The sequence below is a fragment of the Cololabis saira genome, chromosome 12, assembly GCF_033807715.1.
Source record: "Cololabis saira isolate AMF1-May2022 chromosome 12, fColSai1.1, whole genome shotgun sequence".
NCBI classification, from domain to species: Eukaryota; Metazoa; Chordata; class Actinopteri; order Beloniformes; family Belonidae; genus Cololabis; species Cololabis saira.
The window spans coordinates 40914003-40935951 of record NC_084598.1 but is presented as its reverse complement, the minus strand read 5'-3'; the positions used below and the strand labels follow the sequence as shown (position 1 = coordinate 40935951).

General features: G+C 35.4%; 1 protein-coding gene across 1 annotated transcript in view; it reads left to right on the top strand.

Annotated features, from left to right (window-relative positions):
- The first annotated feature begins 8246 nt into the window (after positions 1 to 8246).
- LOC133456580 (vitamin D3 receptor A) overlaps positions 8247 to 21949 on the top strand; it is a 38719-nt gene continuing 25016 nt past the window's right edge. Inside the window, exons 1-3 of the mRNA XM_061735077.1 lie at positions 8247 to 8424; positions 16450 to 16549; positions 20411 to 20588. Of these exons, the coding sequence (XP_061591061.1) occupies positions 8278 to 8424; positions 16450 to 16549; positions 20411 to 20588 (425 nt within the window). The 5' untranslated portion in view covers positions 8247 to 8277. The remainder of the gene's footprint in view (positions 8425 to 16449; positions 16550 to 20410; positions 20589 to 21949) is intronic.

Here is a 21949-nt window from a genome sequence, read left to right as displayed (position 1 = left end):
CGGGGAATTTATCGTTTTTACCGTGAGATACAAATTCCTACTGTGAGGAATTTTTTTCACGGTTATCGTGAACGGTAAAATATCTCCCATTCCTAATTGGTACATAAAAAATTTAATAAGAGACATAATTTAATAACAATTTTTGTTTTAGAGTCTTTTTAAAAATGGAGAGATCCAGACTCTTTTATAGCATTATCAATCTCATTCCAATGTTGGACCTTTGCAGGTTACACTGAAACTTTGTACATTTCAGTTTCCTTTTCTTTCCCTTTAAAGTTGTTTTCCCCTTGTGGGTGTGTTCATTCAAAGGAATTAACCATTTTTGGAGGTCTTTGTTTGCGTTAAGAAAACCAACCAGCTCTCTGGTGTTAATGTGGGATCTTAATGCACCTAGAGCAGATAAAGGGCGAGGAGGGGCTTAGTTGAGCTAATGCCCTCGTTTTAATAAACAGTCTTAAGCAGTACAGTCAGCACATTCTGTTTCTTTCGCTGCCAGATTGGCAGATTTGTCGCCATATTTTGTTTGTTGTGACCCGACGGCTTGGGGCCTCTCCTTGGCATGCGCTGTCTGTCTGGCAGTCATGCTGCCTGGCAGTTTGTCTCTGCGCATAGTTTAGCACCTCATGGGTAATCGTTTACTGTGCAAAGAGTCAAACGGATTAATATGGGCCAAGGCATTCGGGGGGGGGGGTCGGTGCACGAACTCAGCAGTCGTTACAATGACTCGATACAGACTCGAGATGCAGAAAACAGAAAACAGAAATATCAAGAGGGACATTTTCACGTTATTTCAGCCTTCTAGTGTTGTTTTTCTTTTGTTTATGGTGCACGCTATCTCCACTAACCTCCGCTAGGTATGTAGTATTCACATTCATTACTCAGGTAGAAGTATAGATACTAGAGTTTAAAATACTCCTGTAGAAGTTGAAGTATCACTCAAGTTTTTTACTCAAGTAAAAGTATAAAAGTACTGGTTTCAAACTACTTAAAGTATAAAAGTAAAGTAATGTAAGGGGGGAAAAAGCTAGGATAAGTAGATAAGATAGATAAGTAAAATGGATCACTGCAAAAACTCAAAATCTTGACAAGAATATTTGTCTTATTTCTAGTTAAAATGTCTCATTTTAGTAAAAAAATCTCATTACACTTAAAAACAAAGACTCATCACTGGAAAAAACAACAATTTTCACCTGTTTCAAGTAGATTTTCACTTGAAATAAGTAGAAAAAATCTGCCAGTGGAACAAGATTTTTTTGCTTGTAATGAAAAGATAAATCTTGTCCCACTGGCAGATTTTTCTACTTATTTCAAGTGAAAATTTACTTGAAACAGGTGAAAATTGTCAAATAAGTTATTTTTCTGGTGTTATTTTTCTGGGTGATGAAGTATTCACATTCATTACTCAAGTAAGAAGTATAGATACTAGAGTTTAAAAATACTCCTGTAGAAGTTGAAGTATCAACTCAAGTTTTTTACTCAAGTAAAAGTATAAAAGTACTGGTTTCAAAACTACTTAAAGTATAAAAGTAAAAGTAATGTAAGGGGAAAAAAAAGCCATTAAGGACAAAAGCCATTGAAAATGAATGTATCTTAGTATAATGCAAATATATTAAAGAACCATATATGTGTACTATTGAGCATTAACATGTGTTTCAGAGAGCAGGAGATATGATGACTAGTTGCCTATAAGTATTGTAATGGTGCAAAAAGTCAAACTTCAGAGGCATGTTATCATTTATCCTAACCTTTATTGGAATGTACATCCAAGTTTAGTTGCAGGAATCTGAGGGAACGGATGTAAGAACAAAACTGGACAAGAACATCTGAAACAACCACAACCAAATTCACTCTATCCGGATGGAGCAATTTAACTGGATAGTTTTGTTTTCTTCCCTTCCTCCTTCCTTCCTTCCTTCCTTCCTTACCTTCCTTCCTTCCTTCCTTCCTTCCTTCCTTCCTTCCTTCCCTTCCTTCCTTCCTTCCTTGTTTTGTCCCTTCCTTCTTTTCCTTGTTTTGTCCCTTCCTTCTTTCCTTGTTTTGTCCCTTCCTTCCTTCCTTCCTTCCTTCCTTCCTTCCTTCCTTCCTTCCTTCCTTCCTTCCTTCCTTCCTTGTTTTGTCCTTCCTTCTTTCCTTGTTTTGTCCCTTCCTTCCTTCCTTCCTTCCTTCCTTCCTTCCTTCCTTCCTTCCTTCCTTCCTTGTTTTGTCCCTTCCCTTCTTTCCTTGTTTTGTCCCTTCCTTCCTTCCTTCCTTCCTTCCTTCCTTCCTTCCTTCATTCCTTCCTTCCTTCCTTCCTTCCTTCCGTCCTCTTCCTTCCTTGTTTTGTCCCTTCCTTCCTTCCTTCCTTCCTTCCTTCCTTCCTTCCTTCCTTGTTTTGGTCCCTACCTTCTTTCCTTGTTTTGTCCCTTCCTTCTTTCCTTGTTTGTCCCTTCCTTCCTTCCTTCCTTCCTTCCTTCCTTCCTTCCTTCCTTCCTTCCTTCCTTCCCTTCCTTCCTTCCTTCCTTCCTTCCTTGTTTTGTCCCTTCCTTCTTTCCTTGTTTTGTCCCTTCCTTCCTTCCTTCCTTCCTTCCTTCCTTCTTCCTTCCTTCCTTCCTTCCTTCCTTCCTTCCTTCCTTCCTCTTCCTTGTTTTGTCCCTTCCTTCTTTCCTTGTTTTGTTCCTTCCTTCCTTCCTTCCTTCCTTCCCTCCTTCCTTCCTTCTTTCTTTACTTCCTTCCTTCCTTCCTTCCTTCCTTCCTTCCTTCCTTCCTTCCTTCCTTCCTTCCTTGTTTTGTCCCTTCCTTCTTTCCTTGTTTTGTCCCTTCCTTCCTTCCTTCCTTCCTTGTTTTGTCCCTTCCTTCTTTCCTTGTTTTGTTCCTTCCTTCCTTCCTTCCTTCTTCACTTCCTTCCTTCCTTCTCCTTCCTTCCTTCCTTCCTTCCTTCCTTCCTTCCTTCCTTCCTTCTTTCTTTACTTCTTTTCATCCTTCCTTCCTTCTTTCTTTACTTCCTTCCTTCCTTCCTTCCTTCCTTCCTTCCTTCCTTCCTTCCTTCCTTCCTTCCTTCCTTCCTTCCTTCGCCACAACCACAACCAAATTCACTTTATCCGGATGGAGCAATTTAACTGGATAGTTTTTATTTAAAGGCCGAAATGAAATAGAGTAACGAGGCTGTTTTTAAAATGTAAGGAGTAAAAAGTACAGATAATTGTGTGAAAATGTAAGGAGTAAAAGTAAAAAGTCGTCTGAAAAATAATTACTCCAGTGAAGTATAGATAACCAAAATTTCTACTTAAGTAAGGTAAAGAAGTATTTGTACTTTGTTACTTGACACCTCTGGTAATGAGAAGCCCAAGGCCTGCCTGAAATATGTTGTGCACGTTGCGTCGCGAGCGTGAATCATAGAAGGAGTTAATGCAGTGAGACATGTGGAAGAGGGCGATGCATTCCTGCCAAGAGACCTTAAGACCTTCTCACGCAGTCGGACCAAAAGAGTCACTAAAAAAAGTACATCTAATTAATTCTGCTCCACCTGCAGCCTCTGCTTTCACCGCATGAATAAGAAAGAGGGGCCGGAAATATCCACTCGTACTGTAACGGCCACAGACAGACGTGACGGGCCGTGATGGCGTGCCAGCTCCAGTAAAGCTGAGCATGTATGGTTTTGTGTAAGCCGGCCTGGAAATATGTGCAGCTTACGTTACAGCTCCCTCGCTCAGTTTTACTGCTTCATGCTGAAGCCTGAGCCCACTAAAGTGTGATCTCAACCTAACTTTGAGGATGTTTCCGGCGTTTGGGCCTTTGTCCACAAAGGTTTCCCCAGACTCGCTGCAGAGTCGCTTCAGTCTCCCTGCACTCTGAAAACACATTCTCATGTCTCTCTGTGCCAACTCGGGCAGGCTGATGTGATATCCTGCTAATAATGTTTCCAACTTTCCTATGCACTTGTCCTTCAGATAAAAGATTGAGTTTTTTTTTTTTTTTTTTTTTTTTAGTTTAGAGTTTATTTACAAATAATTAAAAAACACAAATACAGATAATAATCAATCAATTAAGGTTTGTAAAATGGGACTCCCAGAAGCTACTGTTTCTTTCTTTCTTTCTTTCTTTCTTTCTTTCTTTCTTTCTTTCTTTCTTTCTTTCTTTCTTTCTTTCATTCTTTCTTTCTTTCCTTCTTTCTTTCTTTCTTTCATTCTTTCTTTCTTTCCTTCTTTCTTTCTTTCTTTTCTTTCTTTCTTTCATTCTTTCTTTCTTTCCTTCTTTCTTTCTTTCAGGCTCATTTCTTTCTTTCATTTCTTTCTTTCTTTCTTTCTTTCTTTCTTTCTTTCTGGCTCATTTCTTTCATTCTTTCTTTCCTTCTTTCTTTCTTTCAGGCTCATTTTTTTCTTTCTTTCTTTCTTTCATTCTTTCTTTCTTTCTTTCTTTCTTTTCCTTTCTTTCTTTCTTTCTGGCTCATTTCTTTCATTCTTTCTTTCCTTCTTTCTTTCTTTCAGGCTCATTTCTTTCTTCTTTCTTTCTTTCTTTCATTCTTTCTTTCTTTCAGGCTCATTTTTTTCTTTCTTTCTTTCTTTCTTTCTTTCTTTCTTTCTTTCTTTCTTTCTTTCTTTCTTTCTTTCTTCTTTCAGGCTCATTTCTTTCTTTCTTTCATTCTTTCTTTCTTTCTTTCTTTCAGGCTCATTTCTTTCTTTCTTTCTTTCTTTCTTTCTTTTCTTTCTTTCTTTCTTTCTTTCTTTCTTTCTTTCAGGCTCATTTTTTTCTTTCTTTCTGGCTCATATCCTTCCTTCCTTCCTTCCTTCCTTCCTTCCTTCTTCCTTCCTTCCTTCACATACATTGTGTGTGGATTTAACACAGAACTATAAATCAGTTTTACACAAAAAACGTCACCAACGTGAATTTATCATTTTTACCGTGAGATACAAATTCTTACCGTGGGGAATTTTTTTGGCGGTTATCGTGAACGGTAAAATATCTCCCATCCCTAGTTGGTACCCTACTTTTCACCGCATGAATAAGGAAAGAGGGCCGGAAATATCCACTGGTACGGTAACGGCCACAGACAGACGTGACGGGCCGTGATGGCGTGCCAGCTCCAGTAAAGCTGAGCATGTATGGTTTGTGTAAGCCGGCCCTGGAAATATGTGCAGCTTACGTTACAGCTCCCTCGCTCAGTTTTACTGCTTCATGCTGAAGCCTGAGCCCACTAAAGTGTGATCTCAACCTAACTTTGAGGATGTTTCCTCATGGAAAACTATCAGTAATTCAAGGTTTTTTAGATAATGATAAACCTCTGGAACTAGTCGTGGTGGACGTGGTGAAACTAATACCTTTCAACCTTTAGATCTGCTGGCGATGATACTTTTCCACGGTCGTAAGGGTTAACATCTCTTTAATGTGGGAAACGACTGCAGTGGAGGCAAAAATGATGCTTTTCTAATCAAATCCATCCAATTTTATTTGTTAAGCACATTAAAACAACCACAACTGACCAAAGTGCTGTACAGAAATAAAATAAAATAAAATATATATATATTTTACTTAAAATGAATTGTATTTTAATTAATTAATGACATATTTCATTCTAATTTGAATTACATTAATTAATGACACATTTAATTAATTAATGATATATTTCATTCCCAATTTAATTAATTAATGATGTATTTATTTATTTAATTTTGCACAAAAAATCCTCCATATGACCAAAGTGCTGTACAGAATAAATAACAAGACAAAACAGCTAAAAAAAATGTTAAATAAAATAAATAAAATAAGTTAAAATACATAAAATAGAAATAACAATCATACAATCAATCAATAAAATAGGATAAAATAAAAGATAAAGAATAAAATAAAGAATAAAAGGATAAAATAAAGTCAACTGTCTTGCTAAGTGTTAAAAAGCCAAGGAGAAAAGTTGTGCTTTATTTGCTGAGGCAAGTTGTTCCCATTTCTATCTTAAAATTTAGAAAAAAAAAACTTTTTTAAACTTAAGACGAAAAAGATCGTCCCAAAAAAGCAATTATAAACCTCTCAAACCTCCAGCAGATATAAGTTAAGCCGTTAAAGTCACGGCTGATGCTTTCCACAACAAAAGGTCCCTGCACAAAAGGTCCCTAACGATTAATCTTATAATAACAGTTATTATAGCTGGAAAATTCACATAATTATCTGCATTTAACCGGACATGTAAAAGCTACTGGAGGAAGGAATAAAGATGTCGTATCACTGCGTCATTGTACTGAAATTTAATGGGCCTGATTTACTGATTAGTCTGCTCTTTTTTCTTCTTGTTTTGAAATGATGTCACCCTGTTGCTCTACATGTGGAGCACATGACTGAGCTTTCCAAAGCCCAGAATAACACCCCACCCCGGTAAAGCCCAGAATAACGCCCCACCCCAGTAATGCCCAGAATAACATCCCACATCCAGATGAGTTGACGGGGAGAGAGGTGCACGATGTAGGTCAGGACTGAAGCAGAACGACGGAGAGGAAGTTTAAAACCGTCACATCCTGGATTCTGCACGGAGGACGAGTCCCTGAAACATGGCAACATATTCAATTTGAAATTTTATGTAAATTTCCTACAATACAGTCAGAACAACGTGAGATATTCACTTTTTTTTTTTTTTCCGTTCATGTTGTCGACCAGGCGAGAGTTCACCTGGTTTACCTGCATCATCTGATGCTGCCGCTCGGCCGTTGCTAGGCAACAGACTCCCAAACACAGCCGTGCTGATGCCTGTTTTTATCAACCAAGAACGACTCTTCCATGAACTTCTCCCTTTGCAGGACGGCCACAGTGGCTCATTTATCCCGGCGTGGGACCCATACCGTGAAAACACTCGTAAATGTTGAATAGCCGGGGGGTAAACGGGGGTAAACGTGGGGGTAAACGCGAGGTCGGATGTCAGAGGACACGCTGGAGGTCCTTCTGCTCGGAGGGAAAACCGCTCCACAGGTTGTAGTTGGCAACAATTTGCTGTTTTTTCCGTCTGTTTTTTCCCTCAAAAGCTTTTGGACATTAATCATATATTTTGCTGTTAAATTACATTAAAAATGTCAATTTATAACAGAATTCGTGATATGACTCTGTCTCTGCACTTGCGCTTGACACTGTTTTCTTTTTGTGTCACTGTTGTTTTTAAGTCTTCTGTATTGTGGTCAGAGGTGGGTAGAGTACTCAAGTAAAAGTACTGTTACTTAAGAATAATATGACTCAAATAGAAGTAAAAAAAAGTACTTGGTGAAAAACTACTCAAGTACTGAGTAACTGTTGAGTAACGTCTGATTTATTTTTTAACTCAACCATTCAAACAGACAAAAGTACAAAATAATCATCTTCAGGCAAATTAAATCAATAAAATAATTTAATAAAAAATTGCTTAAATTAAAATATTCCTAAAGTAAATTTAAGTACTTTAATAAACAAATAAATAAATAAGATAATAACAGAATAAAAAAATAAATTAAGCACAAGTAGCACAAAATTTCAAGCCTTTGTACTTTTCTTTTTTAACCAGGCAGAACTAGAACAAACATGAACTCATAGAAACTCTGTGTGTGTTTGAGTCTGTGTAAATGTGACAAAACATGCAAAAACAAACATTTTTCCCAAAGAATCACCCAGTGATGTCATGAGATTGACGCGTACGCGGATAAAAGGGATAAAAGAAAAGTAACAGCTCAACGTAGCCTAATGTAGCGGAGTAAGAGGAACAGTTTCTTCTTCACAAATCTACTCAAGTAAAGTAAAAAGTATAGTGATTCAAAACTACTCCTAAAAGTACAACATTTCCCAAAACTTACTCAAGTGAATGTAACAGAGTAAATGTAACTCGTTACTACCAGCTCTGATTGTGGTTGTTGTCTTTTATATCGTGTGTTGTATGTATAATTCTCTTTTTATGGTACTATCTCTCCTCCAGATGTGTCTCTAATAAAGTGTGAATTGAATTGAATTGATAATCGGGACAATGATGAACTTGTGCTTTTAGATCGACTCGTACTGGTAAAATGTTTGTAAAAATGTCATTTTTTCTTTATAGAATGGGTTAAATATGTATCATCTGTTACTGAATCACTTTTTAACATTTATACGGCTCCAAAGCTGATTGGTTTTCTGTGTTTCCTCTCTTTTATTTCCACTCTCCATCATCCCGCTAGCTTTGGTATGAGTGTCTGTGATTTATTTTTGTCAAATATTTAGTCTTCCTCTGACTTTTACTTTGTCCGTAACATATTCCAATCTGTTCCTAATCTCTGCTGCAGTCATACTGACAGACGAAGAGGTTCAAAGGAAAAAGAAATGATTATGAAGAGGAAGGAGGAGGAGGCGGCTCGCGAGGCCATGAAGCCGCGGCTGAACGAGGAGCAGGCGCGCATCATCTCCTGCCTGGTGGAAGCTCACCACAAGACCTACGACGCCTCCTACTCCGACTTCTCACGCTTCAGGGTCAGTCTGGTTTCTCCTTCCTCTAAAACTACACTCAGGCAACACAACTATGGAGCCAAATCAAGGCCAAAGGTTTTGCTAATTTGAAAAAAAATTTGAACCTGAATTTTTTTTTTACAGTTTCAATTTTATTTTTTTCAGTATCAGATCTTTTTTTCAGTTTCAGATCTTTTTATTTCAGTTTCAAATCTTTTTTCAGTTTCACGTCTTTTTTCAGTTTCAGATCTTTTTTTTTCAGTTTCACTTCTTTTTTTTTCAGTTTCAGATTTTTTTTTTCAGTTTCAGACTTTGGCCCGGATCTGGCGTGGGGGGCGTGGCATCAACTGAGAGGGGCGTGGCATCAACTGAGAGGGGGCGTGGCATCATGAGTGACAGCAGAACAGAGAAGGCGGGGACGTTCCTCAGTCATGTTGCCTTCAGGAAACGTAGATTGCAGAAGTTATCAGTAGAAGTTTGATTCAACACTGTATATACACCATATTCACGTGATTGGCAGTGGAAAAAACTGATATAGTGACATATTTCTGTTTAAAAAGCTGTTTTAGACCGTATTTGGCACAATCGCAGTATAAAAGCAATAAACTATGCAGACTGTACAGTTCAACAGCCACACTTTAAAGTTTGACATTTCCCACTTCCACATACTACCAAGTACGGTCTAAAACAGCTTTTTAAACAGAAATGTGTCACTAATATCAGTTTTTTCCACTGCCAATCACGTGAATATGGTGTATATACAGTGTTGAATCAAACTTCTACTGATAACTTCTGCAACCTACGTTTCCTGAGGCAACAGGACTGAGGAACGTCCCCCGCCTTCTCTGTTCTGCTGTCACTCATGATGCACGCCCCTCTCAGTTGATGCCACGCCCCTCTCAGTTGATGCCACGCCCCCCACGCCAGATCGGGGCCAAAAGTCTGAAACTGAAAAAAAAATTTGAAACTGAAAAAAAAGACGTGAAACTGAAAAAAAAAAGATTTGAAACTGAAAAAAAGATTTGAAACTGAAATAAAAAGATTGAAACTGAAAAAAAGATCTGATACTGAAAAAAATAAAATTGAAACTGTAAAAAAAAATTTCAGGTTCAAATTTTTTTTTCAAATTAGCAAAACTTTTGGCCCTGATTTGGCTCCATACACAACCCCACACTCTTCACATTTATAGCCCTTCTTAAGCCCCGCCATGTGCACTCCTTTAGAAGTGGATGCCGTGATTAGGCCTGTGTTGAAAAAATAAATTTTCCGATTCTAAATTGATTCTCATATTAATTCCTGAAAATTGATTTGTATGTCTAAAGATCGATTTTTTCTTTTTTTCTTTTATCATTACATTACAACTTTTGGTATTTTTGTGTTTATGCCAAAAAAGGATGTTTTGTTGGACACGGTTTTTGCCTTTAAATATGTTTAAAGGTATGAAAACATTAAAGTTTTCAGTTATAATTACTTAAATTGTCTACAGGACTGTCTCAGAAAATTAGAATATTGTGATAAGTCTTTATTTTCTGTAATGCAATTAAAAAAAACTAAAATGTCATACATTCTGGATTCGTTACAAATCAACTGAAATATTGCAAGCCTTTATTATTTTAATATTGCTGATTATGGTTTACATTTTAAGATTAAGATTCCCAGAATATTATAATTTTTTTAGATAGGATATTTGAGTTTTCTTAAACTGTAAGCCATGATCAGCAATATTAAAATAATAAAAGGCTTGCAATATTTCAGTTGATTTGTAATGAATCCAGAATGTATGACATTTTAGTTTTTGTAATTGCATTACAGAAAATCACAATATTCTAATTTTCTGAGACAGTCCTGTACTGTCTTGGGGTTACATTTGCATAAAATGCTAAAAACCAAATAGTCAAAAATTAAAAACCCGATAAAGACCGAAAATGGGAAAAAATAAAACCGGAATCTGGGAAAAAAAAACGATTTCATCGTCTCTGTTTCCTCCCTGGATCTGTTTGGTAATTCTGACTCACGATGTTTCTGTTTCAGTTCTATCAGCATTCTGGGAGGTGATTGGTCCTTACAGCATCATTAGCTGCAATACTTGCTGTTTAATCTCAATATAATACTAGTAGTAATATTTTGCAGAACTACAGTCATATAATTCATGCAACAGCTCAAAAAACAGTTTTAATAACACTAACCCAAATCAATATCCGAATCAAATCGGATCGAACCAAATCTTGATAATCGATTCTGAATCTTAAGAATCGGAATCAAATCAATTCTTGACATTTGAATGGATCCCCAGCCCTGGCCGTGATTTAGCCGATGCTCTAAATAATGTCTCGTAACCAGACCGAGCATGTGTGTAGCAGAGCTTTTTTTCCTGCCTCTCCTTTATTAACTCGATTACATCAGACAACATTCTCTCAGTGGACCACAACAATTAGATTGTCCAGAGTAAATGAGATGGAGAATAGAGTTCTGCTGGAATGTCTGAGAGAGTCTCACAGCGGCCGCTGCAGTTTGTGAGCGCCAAGTGTAGGGATGGGAATCCAGAATCGCGTCATCACGCACGTCGCATAAATCAGCAGTCAATAGTAAACACGGCCCCCAAGTGATCAAACGCTCGACAGTCTGGTAACATTTCAGTAAAAAAGACGACAACGAGAGAACTTGCAATACTTCCCAAGTGAATTTCATCAAAGGGAGGAAAAACTACCAACATGCAAAAACATTAGTGCACACAGCAGCAATCACAATCAATGAATGTGGTGTTTTCCGCTCCGGACCAACGTCAGCACTTCTCAACCCAACAGCAACTCTAGCATGTCCTTGGCTAATAATATTGCTGGTAACTAATTAACTAACGAACACTGCACTCAAAAAACTCAAAATCTTACCAGGAATATTTCTTATTTCTAGTTAAAATTTATCATTTTTAGTCAAAAAATCTCATTACACTTAAAACAAGAGTCATCACCAGAAAAATAACTTGTTATTTGACAATTTTCACCTGTTTCAAGTAAATTTTCACTTGAAATAAGTAGAAAAATCTGCCAGTGGGACAAGATTTATCTTCTCATTACAAGCAAAAAAATCTTGTTCCCCTGGCAGATTTTTCTACTTATTTTAAGTGAAAATCTACTTGAAACAGGTGAAAATTGTTGTTTTTTCCAGTGATGAGTCTTGTTTTAAGTGTAATGAGATTTTTTTTTTTGACTGAAAATGAGACATGTTAACTAGAAATAAGACAAATATTCTTGTTAAGATTTTGAGTTTTTGCAGTGTGCCTATCATATTTGCACCATTTGCCTCATTGTTGTCCTTTTTTCCCCAAATGAGAATTGATAAAGGAATCGATAAAAGAACCGAATCGTTAAGTAGAATCCAAAATGGAATTGGAATCGTAAAAATCGTATAAATTCCCATCCCTAGCAAAGTGTGACATTGACATTTACATGCAGTCAAAATTCGGGTTATTGCTAATATTCCGGTTACTGAAACATTCTGAATATTCCGTTTCCATGCGTGAGCAAACAGGGTTATCCATGTTTACATGGTAATTATTTGCTTTGTTGCTTTTTTATTATTTCATTTGGAAATATCTGGATCAAACCAGCGACGTGCGGAGAACATCACAACGCAATTCCCGTCATTTCCGCTTCTTCTTCCTGTATCCAAATTCAAAACAAATGCTGCTTCGCGCAACTTTTCGCTCACCTTCTTGTAAATCTTTATCCCGGTACTTTCTACCGTCTACAAATGCAGAAATGTTCATATCCTTCATTACATTTATGAAGTGATTAGTCTCCTCCTGGTCTTGTGTTTCTCCGTGTTTATAAGAACTTCCTGGACTCAAAAGACCAGGATTCCTTGTGAACAGAACATGCGCAGAAAACACATTCATGTTCCGTTTGATGGGGATATTCCGTTTGGCGTTTACATGACAAAATATTCGGGTTTTAAAAGGAGTAACCCAGGGGAATATTCAGGTTTTTAAAAACCAGAATATTCAGGTTTTTAAAAACCGTAATATGAGCAAATTCAGGTTATTCAAAGGAGTTATTGGTGTTTACATGGCCGTGCAAAACCGGGTTATTGCTAATATTCGGGTTTTAAAAGGGTTATTGATGCATGGAAACACAGGCGTCCAGTCCTGGGCGCTGCAGTCTCAACAGTCTCTGAAATAACTTTGGCGTAGCATCACCAGGAGCTTTCATACTCCTGATATTAACATTCATGAGAGCGGGAGAGAGGCAGCGCGTAGGGTTGCCACCTTTCAGAAATAGAAATAAGGGACGCCCTGATTTCAGCAGCGCAGGAGCCAAAAAAAAGCCCCAAAACTTCTAAACTGAATAAAAATGTGTTTATTTTATATGAAAAAACAAAATGCTTTGATTTAAAGTTTAAAGTGCTATAATAGCATTGAACTTGCATGACTGTACAGACAGACAACCATACTAGCAACTGAAATAGCCTCCTATGCTACGTATGTCCACATCAGCCCAGATGTAGAATATATCCTACAGGTGAAGAATATGGTGTAAAAGTTAATTTATTTCAATAATTCAACTAGAATATGGTGTAAAAGTTAATTTATTTCAATAATTCAACTAGAATATGGTGTAAAAGTTAATTTATTTCAATAATTCAACTAGAATATGGTGTAAAAGTTAATTTATTTCAATAATTCAACTAGAATATGGTGTAAAAGTTAATTTATTTCAATAATTCAACTAGAATATGGTGTAAAAGTTAATTTATTTCAATAATTCAACTAGAATATGGTGTAAAAGTTAACTTATTTCAATAATTCAACTAGAATATGGTGTAACAGTTAATTTATTTCAATAATTCAACTAGAATATGGTGTAAAAGTTAATTTATTTCAATAATTCAACTAGAATATGGTGTAAAAGTTAATTTATTTCAATAATTCAACTAGAATATGGTGTAAAAGTTAATTTATTTCAATAATTCAACTAGAATATGGTGTAAAAGTTAATTTATTTCAATAATTCAACTAGAATATGGTGTAAAAGTTAACTTATTTCAATAATTCAACTAGAATATGGTGTAAAAGTTAATTTATTTCAATAATTCAACTAGAATATGGTGTAAAAGTTAATTTATTTCAATAATTCAACTAGAATATGGTGTAAAAGTTAATTTATTTCAATAATTCAACTAGAATATGGTGTAAAAGTTAATTTATTTCAATAATTCAACTAGAATATGGTGTAAAAGTTAACTTATTTCAATAATTCAACTAGAATATGGTGTAAAAGTTAATTTATTTCAATAATTCAACTAGAATATGGTGTAAAAGTTAATTTATTTCAATAATTCAACTAGAATATGGTGTACAAGTTAATTTATTTCAATAATTCAACTAGAATATGGTGTAAAAGTTAATTTATTTCAATAATTCAACTAGAATATGGTGTAAAAGTTAATTTATTTCAATAATTCAACTAGAATATGGTGTACAAGTTAATTTATTTCAATAATTCAACTAGAATATGGTGTAAAAGTTAATTTATTTCAATAATTCAACTAGAATATGGTGTAAAAGTTAATTTATTTCAATAATTCAACTAGAATATGGTGTAAAAGTTAATTTATTTCAATAATTCAACTAGAATATGGTGTAAAAGTTAATTTATTTCAATAATTCAACTAGAATATGGTGTAAAAGTTAATTTATTTCAATAATTCAACTAGAATATGGTGTAAAAGTTAATTTATTTCAATAATTCAACTAGAATATGGTGTAAAAGTTAATTTATTTCAATAATTCAACTAGAATATGGTGTAAAAGTTAATTTATTTCAATAATTCAACTAGAATATGGTGTAAAAGTTAATTTATTTCAATAATTCAACTAGAATATGGTGTAAAAGTTAATTTATTTCAATAATTCAACTAGAATATGGTGTAAAAGTTAATTTATTTCAATAATTCAACTAGAATATGGTGTAAAAGTTAACTTATTTCAATAATTCAACTAGAATATGGTGTAAAAGTTAATTTATTTCAATAATTCAACTAGAATATGGTGTAAAAGTTAATTTATTTCAATAATTCAACTAGAATATGGTGTAAAAGTTAATTTTTTTCAATAATTCAACTAGAATATGGTGTAAAAGTTAATTTATTTCAATAATTCAACTAGAATATGGTGTAAAAGTTAACTTATTTCAATAATTCAACTAGAATATGGTGTAAAAGTTAATTTATTTCAATAATTCAACTAGAATATGGTGTAAAAGTTCATTTATTTCAATAATTCAACTAGAATATGGTGTAAAAGTTAATTTATTTCAATAATTCAACTAGAATATGGTGTAAAAGTTAACTTATTTCAATAATTCAACTAGAATATGGTGTAAAGGTTAATTTATTTCAATAATTCAACTAGAATATGGTGTAAAAGTTAATGAAAATACGGTACAAATCGTGTCCCGTATTAGTTCAATACGGGACGCAACATTTTTTTCTCAAATAAAGGACAATTCCGTACTTTACGGGACGGGTGGCGACCCTAGCAGCGCGGGACGACGACGACGACGGCGGTGAAGCCTGAGCTGGAACACATGTCCAAAACATTCAACATACATTCAGCAGGCCCTTTCAATCTGTGCACACGCGGCCGCTGCCGCTGCTGTCAGCGCTTCCTGTCGTCAGCATCCGTGCACGTGCTCGGAGCCGCCGCCGAGCCGACAGGCACTTTTCTCATTTGCGTCCGTCCGGCCAGCACAAGTTTTTCATCTCAGAGTCGAAAGGAACTCCGTTTATGCGAAACAGCCGGCGGGACTTGTGGGGCGGGGGGGGGGGTGTGTCGTTCTGACTCTCCACTCCGAGTAGGACGCAGGAAGAAGAATCTGGAACTGTTTATTAGAGCTGGGGATCGATTCAAATGTCAAGAATCAATTCGATTCCGATTCTTAAGATTCAGAATCGATTATCACCATTTGATTCGATCCGATCCGATTGGATATTTATTTGGGTTAGTGTTGCCTGGATTATATGACTGTAAAATAACTATTGAAATAATAATTTCACAATAATTATTGTGAAATAACCAAGAAATAAATAACTCAAATAGGCATTTCAATATCCATTTAAAGTGCAAAAAAAGAAAGAAATTGCAACAGCTCAAGCAGTAAACAGATTATTTTAGCTTGTCTGATTTATTCTGTCACCACACACAGCTGGACATGAAGAACCGGCATTTTTCAGGTATTTCATGACAAACCGTGTCCGATAACAGAGAAACCAAACAAGCTATAGTAAATATAGATAATATGAACTTCATTGAACTAATATAACATTTAGAAATTTAAGCTGAAATGTCCAGCATTTTCTCTAAAGAAAAGTTCATTTAGTTCAGGAGTTTCCAAAACTACTGGGATTAAAGTTTGGCAGGCAAAAATGTAATGATGAAAAAAAAAAAATGTTTTAATCAAAAAAATTTTTTAAAAAAACGAATGACAAACAAATGAAATATTGCAAGCCTTTTATTATTTTAATATTGCTGATCATGGCTTACAGCTTAAGAAAACTCAAATATCCTATCTAAAAAATTAGAATATTCTGGGAATCTTAATCTTAAACTGTAAACCATAATCATCAATATTAAAATAATAAAAGGCTTGCAATATTTCAGTTGATTTGTAATGAATCCAGAATTATGACATTTTAGGTTTTTTTAATTGCATTACAGAAAATAAAGAACTTTATCACAATATTCTAATTTTCTGAGACAGTCCTGTAGACAATTTAAGTAATTATAACTGAAAACTTTAATGTTTTCATACCTTTAAACATATTTAAAGGCAAAAACATTGTGTCCAACAAAACATCCTTTTTTTGGCATAAACTCAAAAATACCAAAAGTTGTAATGTAATGATGAAAAGAAAAAAAGAAAAAATCGATCTTTAGACATACAAATCAATTTTTAGGAATTAATATGAGAATCGATTTAGAATCAGAAAATCGATTTTTTCAACACAGGCCTAGTATTTATGTTTGTTTTTCCCTCTCTCTTTCTCTCGTAGCCTCCAGTGCGCGACGGGCCGGTGACGCGCAGCGCCAGCCGAGCGGCCTCGCTCCACTCCCTCTCCGACGCCTCCTCCGATTCCTTCAACCACTCACCTGGTGAGATCAATAGGCTTCTTCTTCTTCCTCTTTAAGCTCAGTTTGCTTTCATCTTTCAGGGTTATCTTTACCAAGGACACGAGTGAGGAGGTTTAATGAAGCACGTGCCAGCTAAAGTACTGTGAAACATCCGCAGCCCTCTCTCCGCCATAGCGGGGGTTTCTCGCTGCATAAAAACACGTCTAAAGGTTTATTACTGTCATTATTTGCAGTTATGTACAGAAGTACCTGGAAAGTAGCGTTTAACGTTGAGGAATTACAGCCATTGTCAGCAAAGTACCTGCAGCGTATCATTTTAAATATAACCCTCATGTTTAATGCTTGGATAAAAATCATTTGCAGTCGTGTGAGTGCCGACAGTCTGAGTTTCAGTCACGAGTTTCTTTCCTGGAGACGCTTTTCTCCGCCCTTCACTGCAGCTTTCAGTCTGTCTGCAGTAACTGAAAAGTGTCTTTTACTGGGGTGAAATGAGGCAACTGACACAGTCCCTGAAGATTATTCCTTTTCTTTGCCTTTTAAAAAGTACTTAGTTGCTTTCGTACACTGCAAAAAAACAAAACAAAAGCCCCTCTATAAATAAGCCTGATATTACATGAATCTCGTCAAAATTGTCTTATTTTAAGCGTGTTAAGCGTGTTAAGTGTGTTTTGCACCAGAATCCATCTGCAGTTTGTTTGTATAGCACATGGGTGGGCAACCCAAAATGTTGAAAGAGCTGTATTGGACCAAAAACACAAAAAAACTAATATGTCTGGAGCCGCAAAAAATAAAAAGTCTTGTGTAATATATATATTAGTTGTAACTGGGGGAAGATTTTTTTTTCATTATGCACTGAGAAAAAATGTCGAGAAAAAGTTGAAATGATGACAAAAAAGTCAAAATGTCGAGGAAAAAGTTGAAATGACGAGAAAAAAGTCGAAATGTCGAGATTAAAAAGGAAAGGAAAAAGAAGAAGACAAGAAGAAAAAAGGAAAAAAAATAAGAAAAAAAAGTGAATAAAAAGGAAAAAAGAAAAAAAAGAAGAAAAAAAGGGAAAAAAAAGGTCAAACATTTTTTTTAAAAGCTCCAGGAGCCACTAGGGCGGCGCTAAAGAGTTAAAGGGTTGCCGATCCCTGGTATAACACATTTGATCCACAAGACAATTCAAAGTGCTTCAAAAGGTAAAAGTTTTAAGCAGAATGTAAAATTAAAGAGTAAGAGATGAGTTAAAAAAGAATACATTTCTTTTTTTTTTTTTTTTAAAGATTTTTTTGGGCTCTAGTGGCCCTTTATTCAAGCTGCAGATATGAAAGGGGTAGAGAGAGATCGGGGATGACATGCAGCAAAGGTGCGCAGGCCGGGATTCGAACCTGCGACCGCTGCAGGAGGACGGTAGCCTCAGTATATGAGCCGCTGCTTAACCCACTGCGCCACCCAGCGGCCCAAAAAAAAAAAAAAAAAAAAAAAAAAAAAAAAAGAATACATTTCAACTTCAACTCTTAATTCCATATCAAGTCCTGGTGAAAATGATAGAAAGAAAGAAAGAAAGAAAGAAAGAAAGAAAGAAAGAAAGAAAGAAAGAAAGAAAGAAAGAAAGAAAGAAAGAAAGAAAGAAAGAAAGAAAGAAAGAAAGAAAGAAAGAAAGAAATGAGCCAGAAAGAAAGAAAGAAAGAAAGAAAGATTAAATTCTCGTTGATGACATTTTTGTGTAACAAACATGCCAGATCTGAGAGCGAGGAGTCATTCCAGTTTTGCAGTACAGGTGGACTAATTTAACTGGTTTTTATTAATTCAATTTAATTGGAGTAGTTTAGTAGTATTTAGTATCTTTTAGAGCAGTGATTTGGCTCCAAAGACTGAATGTGGAGATAGATTTATAGTTAAAAAGGTGGAGTTGAATTGGTATTTTTTTTTATCGTCATTTTTATCGTTATCAGGATAAATAGCAGAAATTATCGTGATACATTTTTTAGTCCATACCGCCCATCCCTACCGTACCATAACTCCACCTCCACCGTGCTCGACACAGGAGGAGCTCTTCTCCTCCGTCTCCACTCTTTTCTCTCTCCATTGTTCTAATACCAGTCAGTCTTGGTTTCATCTGTTCAAAGAATCTGATTCCAGGACATTAATATTGAAGCCTTTTTAAAAGGTTTTCGTGTAAAGTCTAATCTGACACCCCCCCCCTCTCACATGATACTTGTGGTTTGACCGGTTTCTCGTAAAGCATCTGTTTTTACAATCCCGACTCCTGAGTGTTTTTGTTTTTGCAGTGGAACTATGCCTTGTTGAAATCTCCTCACACTTCATATTCATAGCTTCAGTCAAACGGCTGCCAAATACCAGCTCAATCCCCGACGTCAGCTCCACAACTTTATTCTTGAGGAAATGACCCCCACCTGGACATTTAGCTTCTTTTTACTCCGTTGTCTAAATCATTTTGATAATTATAATAATTTTGGAGTCCTTGGTCATAAAGATTTTGGAGTGTCTAATGTAAAGTCATAAGAACTCATCATTTTCCAAATACTTCTGTACATAACTGCATCTTTAAGGATTAGATTTAGATTAAATCTATATTCACTGCAAAAACTCAAAATCTTACCAGGAATATTTGTCTTATTTCTAGTTAAAATGTCTAATTTTTAGTCAAAAAATCTTATTACAAAACAAGAGTCATCACCAGAAAAAAAAAAACTTGTTATTTGACCTATTTTCACCTTTTTCAAGTACATTTTCACTTGAAATAAGTAGAAAAATCTGCCAGTGGAACAAGATTTATCTTCTCATTACAAGCAAAAAAATCTTGTTCCACTGGCAGATTTTTATACTTATTTATTTTAAGTGAAAATCTACTTGAAACTAGTGAAAATTGTTGTTTTTTTCATTGATGAGTCTTGTTTTGAGACTTTGAGATTTTCTTTTACTAAAAATGAGACATTTTAACTAGAAATAAGACAAATATTCTCAAAGATTTTGAGTTTTTGCAGTGTTGTCATGGTTATATAACAACGAAATGAAAAGTGCCATCAGTCAGTGCTAAAAAATAAATAGATAAATACTGTAGTATATAAAACATTTACACACAACACAAAATAAAACAAACAACTGATTAAAACCAATAAATAATTGAAAACAGCCCACACATCCACACAATCCGTCATATCAGTTTACAGTTTGTTTTTGAGTAGATTAAGTTTTGTTACAACTGTAAGATAAAAACTACACTGCAAAAACTCAAAATCTTAACAAGAATATTTGTCTTATTTCTAGTTAAAATGTCTACCGGTAATTTTTAGTAAAAAAAAAATCTCATTACACTTAAAACAAGACTCATCACTGGAAAAAACAACAATTTTCACCTGTTTCAAGTAGATTTTCACTTGAAATAAGTAGAAAAATCTGCCATTGGAACAAGATTTTTTTGCTTGTAATGAGAAGATAAATCTTGTCCCACTGGCAGATTTTTCTACTTATTTCAAGTGAAAATGTACTTGAAAATTGTCAAATACGTTATTTTTCTGGTCAATGACTCTTGTTTTAAGTGTAATGAGATTTTTTGACTAAAAATGAGATATTTAACTAGAAATAAGACAAATATTCCTGGTAAGATTTAGATTTTTTTTGCAGTGTAGCTGTAGGATTAAAAACTGTCTCTAAAACGGGTTCTTTTTGTTGCTCTGTACCGTCAATTTTATTAGTGCAAATGTGTTGGGTTTCTAAAAAGATTTAAATGCTTATAGTTGACTTAAACTTTAATCTGTTCAGTATTTTGATGATGCATGTTTTTGCCAGAAAGATGATACATAGTTCACTCTTGAAACAGACTTTAACCTTTGCCCTCTCCTCCTCTCCATCTTCTCTCCAATCTTCCTCCAACAGAATCCGTGGACACCAAGATGAACTTCAGCAACCTGCTGATGATGTACCAGGACGGAGCCAGCAGCCCGGACTCCAGCGAGGAGGACACCAAGCTGTCCATGCTGCCCCACCTGGCCGACCTGGTGTCCTACAGCATCCAGAAGGTCATCGGCTTTGCCAAGATGGTCCCGGGATTCAGGTGGGAATTTGGGCCCCGTTTACACGTGGCAAAAACGGTGGCGTTTTCATGCGTTTTGGCCGTTCGTTTACACGAAAACGGAGCTCAAAGTCACCAAAAACCATCATTTCTGAAAACTCCGGCCAAAGTGGAGATTTGCAAAAACTCCGTCTTCACGTTTGCTTGTAAACGGAGAGAAACGGACATTTAGGCTTCAGAACGCCACATTATGCGACAGAATCGTCACCAGCGTCATGAGTGACACCTGTGTTTACAATTTGTTCGGCCACCGTCAATATTTTCTTGTATTTTACCTGTTTTATATTCTAAAGTCACACTTAAAAGTAACTCCACTTCTCTGTCACTCCAAACGAAAGACTCTCGTTCATCTTGGAAGTAACTGGAAGTTACTCATGTCTTTGTTGATGTTTTTTTCCAGGATTCCGATTGGCTAGCATGACTTTATCTTCTCGTTACACTGCCCCCTGTAGGTTTGGCTGCTCATAGCAACTTAACAGTGTATTTATGCGGGTTTGTGTAAATGATGGTATTTTTCAAAACGTAGAGGGGGAAATATCCGTTTTTGAGGAATTTTGAGAATTTTTGAGAAAAAAGTTGAAATTTTGAGAAAAAAGGCGAAATTTTGTGAAAAAAGATGAAATGTCGAGAAAAAAGTCAAAAATGAAGAGAAAAAAGTCGTAAATGTGGAGAAAAAAGTCAAAAATGAAGAGAAAAAAAGTCGAAAATGTGGAGAAAAAAGTCAAAAATGAAGAGAAAAAAGTCGAAAATGTGGAGAAAAAAGTCGAAATGTTGAGAAAAGAGTTGAAATTTTGAGAAAAAAGGCGAAATTTTGTGAAAAAAGATTAAATGTCGAGAAAAAAGTCAAAAATGAAGAGAAAAAAGTCGAAAATGTGGAGAAAAAAGTCAAAAATGAAGAGAAAAAAGTCGAAAATGTGGAGAAAAAAGTCGAAATGTTGAGAAAAGAGTTGAAATTTTGAGAAAAAAATCGAAATTTTGTGAAAAAAGTCGAGATGTCAAGAAAAAAGTCAAAATGTTGAGAAGTAACTTTACTTCTCTGTCACTCCAAACGAAAGACTCTCGTTCATCTTGGAAGTAACTGGAAGTTACTCGTGTCATTTGTTGATGTTTTTTTCCAGGATTCTGATTGGCTAGCATGACTTTATCTTCTCGTTACACTGCCCCCTGTAGGTTTGGCTGCTCATAGCACCTTAACAGATATTTATGCAGGTTCCTGTAAATGATGGTATTTTTCAAAACGTAGAGGGGGAAATATCAGTTTTTGAGGAATTTTGAGAAAAAAGTTGGAATTTTGAGAAAAAAGATGAAATGTGGAGAAAAAAGTCAAAAATGAAGAGAAAAAA